Source organism: Odontomachus brunneus, unplaced genomic scaffold (genome assembly GCF_010583005.1).
Source record: "Odontomachus brunneus isolate Ranch 3 - 2012 unplaced genomic scaffold, Obru_v1 Obru_scaffold_291, whole genome shotgun sequence".
Taxonomy (NCBI): domain Eukaryota; kingdom Metazoa; phylum Arthropoda; class Insecta; order Hymenoptera; family Formicidae; genus Odontomachus; species Odontomachus brunneus.
Genome location: NW_022639741.1, coordinates 50,094 through 57,271, shown reverse-complemented (window position 1 = coordinate 57,271; position 7,178 = coordinate 50,094). Strand labels below are relative to the sequence as shown.

The 7,178-nt window shown below is 42.0% G+C and overlaps 1 protein-coding gene across 1 annotated transcript in view; it reads left to right on the top strand.

Moving 5' to 3' along the window:
* The window catches only part of LOC116853234 (lachesin-like), a 177,412-nt gene extending 172,803 nt beyond the window's left edge, over nt 1-4,609 (top strand). The window contains exon 3 of the mRNA XM_032834189.1: nt 3,950-4,609. Within this exon, the coding sequence (XP_032690080.1) occupies nt 3,950-4,171 (222 nt within the window). The 3' untranslated portion in view covers nt 4,172-4,609. The remainder of the gene's footprint in view (nt 1-3,949) is intronic.
* The last annotated feature ends 2,569 nt before the right edge of the window (nt 4,610-7,178 follow it).

Below are 7,178 nucleotides of genomic sequence, written 5' to 3'. Positions count from 1 at the left end.
GAGAGAGAGAGAGAGAGAGAGAGAGAGAGAGAGAGAGAGAGAGACGGAGGAGGGATGCCGTCTTATAGTCTCCGGGATGCAGTGTCGAAGATATTTAGAATTCAAACGATGAGATGAGTCGTCCTAATGAAACACATCACATCTCGTGATCTTTAAATGTTGCATCATCGTCGTATTCGGAGTTTGAGTTTGATTAAATAAATTCTCCAGCTCTGCCATTTATATACCGTAGATAAGAGTACAATTTTGGGAAAACGACCGCGAGTCGTATAAATTGCTTTATAGGGCATATATCGTCGATTTATGTACAAGCTTCCGATATTTTTCACGTCGCCGATTAAAGATTAACGCGGACACAAAAGTTATCCGGCAGCTCTCGACATGATGTATGTATGCACACGTCGTACTAGGACGAGCTATATCATGACCGAATATCTATTCAAATGTATACCATAATATAGAGTAAGAATAGCCCGCGTGTAACTCTTTGCGAAAGTTCGCGGCCCTTGTCTTCGGAGTTCTCACCTCGTTTTTCATTTGGTCGCCTCTCGCTAGCGAGATACCGACATCCATCATCCCCGGATCGGCGTATAACGGCGCGCGGACTCGCGACGAGCGAAATCGATACCCGTCAATTTCCAATGAGCGCCGATCCAGCCGTTTCAGCAAGCTCATAAATAATGAAGCGCATGCAGATGCGATGTGCCGCCGTGGTAAACCGTGCACACCGCCGCCGCCGTTGTACGGCGAATTTGCCGGTTTTACGTGGCTAACGATGTACGACGGCATCCTCCCGTGATCGACTAAAATATCGCCCGATTATCGCACGCGGGCTTGGTTACAATCGCGTGAAAAAATGATGACGCAGCCCGGTAGCGGTGATACGCGATGTCGCTTAACCGTGAGTTGCCGAACTTAAGTGGCTCGATAATAGGCCTGGTGAACAAGTATCGCCATGTACGTCAAAAACGGCTGTTGTCGAAAATCTTCTATTCGCGGCGCACATATTACCTGTTTATTTGCTTTTCAGCGCAACAAAGTTATACTCACGTATAAAACATATAAAAACACGTTACGTAAATGAATATATATATATATATATATATATATATATGTATATAGAGAGAGAGAGAGAGAGAGAGAGATGGAAAAAAATTTCCCAGAATGGGGATAAGCTGATTGAGCTGATTTAGCTGAAAATATTTTTCAGCTAAAAACAAAGACACAATAGAGACTATAGTGTATCTGGTTCAATATTTAATAGACAGTTATATTGACAGGTGGTCTACAAATGAGAATAAAAAAAACGATAAAGTTTTAATCAGTTCGTCTGTGAGTACAACGAATGATTTATTAAATTTACCAAACGGAGGGAAACTGTTCGGAAGAAAATATACGAAATGTATTTCGCTAACATTTAAATTTACAGAAAGAGAAGAAAAGCAAAAAAAAAACAGTAATAGAATCCACGGTTTGGTCAGAGTAATACCAACTGTGTAAATATTAATGCGTAATGCGTATTTATTTTCAAAAGAGCCACCGCCTACGCACATTTGCATTTAAGCGTAACGTAAATTCACCATCCAAATTTGCGTTTGCGTGAGAACGCATGAAACGTTCACTTTTGCCTTTGATGCAAATGGGATGTGAATTGTGCAGCGCTAATGCCTAACGGGCATCACCAATAATCATCCCGCGGCAAACATATTAATCGATACCCTACGACATCCAACGGGTGACAACAGCGTTGTGTAATAACGATCCACCATAATGCAAACATCAGCACAATCAAATTATATCACAATAAATACCCTATTGCCGTTAAATACCACAGGATCAACATGTGCCGTCAAATCTTATTCACTCGCGAGCGTATCAACGCACTTTGTATCGTAATTTCCTTGTTGTATGCGTTAATGAAATTAAAGCACGTATCGTTAAATCAAAAAATACTATATATAACCCGTGCGTGAATGTATATTTCGACCTTGGTAATTATCATAATTATCATTGCCGCGCGTGATTTCTCGTTACGCTAGAAAACCAAACATAATTAAGTGTGCAATTATATTTAGCACGATTGCGTCCTTTTTGCCAATGTTAATCTCGTAATTTATGTACGGATATATTATGCTGCAGTACATGCACAATTTTCATCGGGAAGACTACCTATATATTTGTTATCGCAAGAAAACGAGACGGTTGGATACCATATACAGTTTGACCACGCAGAGATCAAAGGGTTCATACATAGAAGCGCTTTCAGGATGTACTTAGGATACCATTGACAACGCCAAATGCGAATATGGATCGGAACGCGGCACTATAATCAATCTCCATCGGTGGTTCGTCAAAAATCAATTGTTTTTCAATTCGCACCGACAAAACTGTTGCGCATTAATGTTTTTAGTACTGAACGTACAGTTCTCCAAGTGGCCACCTTGAATAGGAGACTCAATTTGCAAAATGAAATTCATGGTTGACCGATGATGATCGTCGAGAGATAGGAGACAATCAATCCGCTTGATACGGCACTACCCCGCGGGGTTAGATCACTATTGCTGGTGGCTGACCTCCGATTCAGCAGCACGTTGCGCGAATTAGTCCCTGGCGTTTGCTCGCAAAGGTATCGTCCAATCATGCGAGTGCATCGCGCGCCGCCGTGATATGCGTAGCTGAGTCGCCTAAATCGAGCTTTCCACCTTTCACTACCGTTTAATGGATACGCCGGGGCATCGTTCAACCAATTTAACCCTTTGATCTTCACGTGGCAATAAAAACGACATTCACATTTTTATGTGAACTTCCGAGTAACTTTAAAAGCTAAGACAAGGAAATCGAATTTTAACTGAAATTATATGGCTTTCTAATTAAAACAGAAACGTGCAATACACGTTTGTTATTTCGAATATTTATTTTACGAGTGGGAAATTATTAATGTTTACGTTATACACCGAGAGAGAAAAACTTCAAATATTATAGATATATATTTCTCGGCAAAATATCTTGTCAGACGAGTTAAGATCAGATATACACGAAGAGAAAAGTAATGCGAATATCTTTCTCGGAGACATTATTTTACGTTCCTTCGAAAGAAATCGCGAAACTACACTTAAACCGCGCCGTCCGGCACGCTCGTCTGCACGAGAGCTAATTTATTCGAGTTCGATGCAACTCTGCCGGGGTGAAAAAGTCCAAACCGCAGGGCACAGAAAAGACTTCCGCGAGGGGAAAGACCTGATAATTGCGTTTGGCTGCCGTTTTCAACGTGCGCGCTCGGAAATTACGCCCCGGAACTCTGACGGCGCATTAAATAGCCGGCAGACATGTTCGCGAGCAAAACAATGAGAGACTATAGAGATCGTTTGCGACACGCACGTCGACTGGCGGGGGATTTACGGCGCCGTGGGTGCTTTCCGTGGTCTTTGTTCTAACACGACCAAGACGTTGCAGACTTCAGGGCCAGTATTGTAGCAGGGACGCGGCTTACGGGAACTTCCGGTGCTAAACATTTACAACGCGTTTCTGAATTTAAATCTCTTTCCGATTAAAAGTTTACTTAGAGCCAGCCAGTTGCGCGACTATCGATCGATCCGACTACACGGTACTAGGATTTAACAGGTAGAGCGGTTATCCTGTCTTGCATAAGCTGCTTTCCCGGATTTTAAGACACGTTACGTTTTACATTTTTTAATATCTGTCTACGTTGGTAAAACTTGCTGTTAAAAATAAAGAAATATACCGAGAATTAAAGAAAAATGATACGCTAGGTCTCAAAATCGAGTCAGATATTAATATTTAATTTTTGAATATTTAAATGAACATTGTGTGATTAACGCACAAAAAGATTCAGTTTTTAATAAATCTATATACTCTTTGGCACCCCAAAAGACCACATTAAATCGACGAATTTTCGCACGACTTAACAGGCTCGCCATTTACGTTACAGGTGTCCTGGATGCGCAAACGGGACATGCATATCCTGAGCGCGGGCATCTTTATGTACACGTCGGACCTGAGGTTCATGGTAATTCATCCAGACAAGTCGGAGAACTGGACGCTACAGATCAAGTCGCCGCAGGAACGCGACTCTGGCGTGTACGAGTGTCAGGTCAGCACTGAGCCGAAGATGTCACTCAACTATAGCCTCAACGTGGTCGGTGAGTGTTAATCTGAATTATTCACACGCCCGGCCTGGTTACGTAAAATCTCGGCCTCGTGTTCGCGTTGATTTCCTTCAACGTCTGCCACCTCTCCACGATACATTACGGCGGCCGTCGATCGGGTGCTATCTCGTATAAGACGCGCGAACCGGCCGAAGGGGTTAAAGTTTAAACACGCAAAGTGCTCCGTCGCTGGATTACCCTCTCGGTGTCACATCTTGTCGCGAGATCGTCGCAGTTCGTGGGATTAGCTTGTTGCAACTATTGACGTTGATATCCGAACGATATGCGGAAAGAAGCTCAGTAACATTAGACGCTTACTCGAGTCGTCGGATTGCGCTCGGGTGCAGACGTTTAGCGTTTTTTATGTGTAATTTATACATGTATTTAATCAATTCTACTAATTCATCATCTTTGGCAGTAGAATTGTATAGCTAATAAGAGATATAAATTAATCAAGAAATAGAGATTTTTGTTAACCATGATTCATTTGTTAACAAACAACATTAGTATGTAAACTGTTAGATATCAATATCTATTTTAATATAATCAAATTAATATATTTTTACGTTGATTACGCGCATATATATATATATATATATATATATATATATATATATATATATATATATATATATATATATATATATATTATTCTGCAATGCGTTGAAGCGTTTAATATGTCTGTAAGATTTGATATTATTTCTGATATAATAGTTAACGTGCAATAATCAATTATATGACTATTTGTAAATTTGTCTGAGCGACTGCAAGTCGAGTGTGAAAATCAGGTCATCGATTCTATTGTAAATGTCGATTGCATGATATTATTGATAATGATGCGTATAATTGTGCACTCATGCAGACACGGGTGTGTCATCAAGTACCATTTTGTATCTCCGTATGCATAAGTATACTTAATAATATATCATGGAATGATAGTTATGCGGCACAAATAGCACATTTTCTCACGGAGAAACAGCTAACTCTTTATAATCCGGTGTGACATCGGATTAACATGTCGATTCGATAATTTATCCGTGCAAATACACGCGCGATAAATGTCGATCGTGTTTACGCCGCGCTATCTTCACAAACAACGGACAAAAATGCGATTTTCTTGGCCGCGGCAAAATACACGGGGAGCATTACCCGTATCTTCTTTAAAGTTGAAGGCAAGCACGCCGTAAGATTTAGTTAGGTGAAGTCTGCACGATCCTTTTTTACGTTCGTGAATCTTTCAGCAGTTTCTGAGAACATTAGGGAAAACGACAACGATAACGCACGACTTCCGTTTCTCCCGTTGCGAGCGTCGTCGACCAAATAAAAAGCAACAAGAAAGAAACCAACGGAAACATGGGGGGAGGGTAGGGAGAGGGAGGAGAGAGCGAGTTATTTTGCTATCGAAAGTTGGAGTTAAAATACACTATAAACAACGTAAACTTCGTTGTGTGTGCAATTCAGAAGGATTTCATATTGGCATAACCACCGCGTCGGAGAATTCAACCTTTTCGTCGTTACAGTTCTCGCGACCTGTCAGCTCTCGCCGCGTAAACTTTCAACTATAATAAACATTCGCCAGTTTCGGCGAAAATCAGTGCGACTGCACCGTTCGCCGCCCCGCCACACTTCTCTCCCTTGATTTCGCGAGAAATTAATTACACTAATCGCGATGTGACGTTTGGGACACATGATGGCGGCTTTCATCGTTCGCACACCTCACGATAATTAATAAGTGCACGCCAAACACTGGAATTATTTCACACATGAATCTAACGTAGAATGTGCCCCAAAATTCTTAGAGAGATTTTTATATCTTTTTGGAATTTTTTTACATCCAACTTTCTTACTTTAAACTTCCCTTTCCTTTCCTACTTCTTCAATTTTCAAATTCTGACATCTGTGGACTTGCACATATTCCTAAACCATAAAAAGTCAGTTTTTTTTAATAGGAATATCGAATCCTAGACTTGTGAAATTGTTTCACTCCGAAAGTCTTGGATTGCGAGATTCATAGAATCCCTTTCTCGATCGTGAGATTTTTCAATTTCTAAATCCCTGACCTGCGTCACTTTAAAACATAGGGTCCAGCTAAAGTTCTACTTTAAAAAATGGAAGAAAAAAACTTTCAGGTTTCTCCTCAACTGATATAAAACGCCAATAGAGAGAGGGAATCACTAAAAACTCGCTGAGAGTGTGGTAGTAAAACGAGATAAAACGAGAGGCGAAGGGGAAGAGGGACAAGAGGGAGTCCGCGGATCACAAAAGGAGGAGCGGAGCGGGATCGGAGCGAGAGAAATTCATTTTTTTCTCGCTTCGCGACTTTTTTCCAGTTCGTCGTTCGTTCGCGTAGTTGGGTAAGGTGGTTGAAAGCCAGCATGAATTTATCCGCTTCCGCTCGCGAATGCAGGGCCGCGGAGACAACCGTTGAATGTTGAAGTCCGCTGGCAAGGCTAGGAAGAGGAATAAATGAGAAGGGACGAGGGAGGAAGGGAACGTACGATGCGCAAGGGTAGATAACGCAAGAGCCCCTGGCTTGCTGCGAGGAGAAAGGTGCTCGATAAGCGGCTTGGAGAAAACACGTCGACGAACCGAGTCCTTTTCAACCTCCTTCCACTTCTCTCCCTCCTACCAGTCCCAACCCTACCCTTCTTCTCTTTTTGCACGCGTACGAGCACATCGATGCAGGTGCATCTACTCCGTCTGGAGCATTTATGCTCGGGCACGGGAGGGAAAGTCGGCGCGAAATAAATCGTCTTTCTTTCGCATGCTTCCTCGTCCGTAAAGTCGTAAAACATGAAGTCTACGGCGAGATCAATTTTACAAATCCGTTCTGCAAAAAGCCGGAAACACGAAAAGTCCTTGCTGGCTGCAGCCCGAAAAATCTCGTTGGCTATGAACTATGTCCGAGAGATAAAGGCGGGGGTGAGGATAACGCGTTTCTGGTAAGTCTACCGTAAGGATCGCCGCACCGCGATCGATTAAATAAATGTCTCGATAAAAATGAAGTAAATT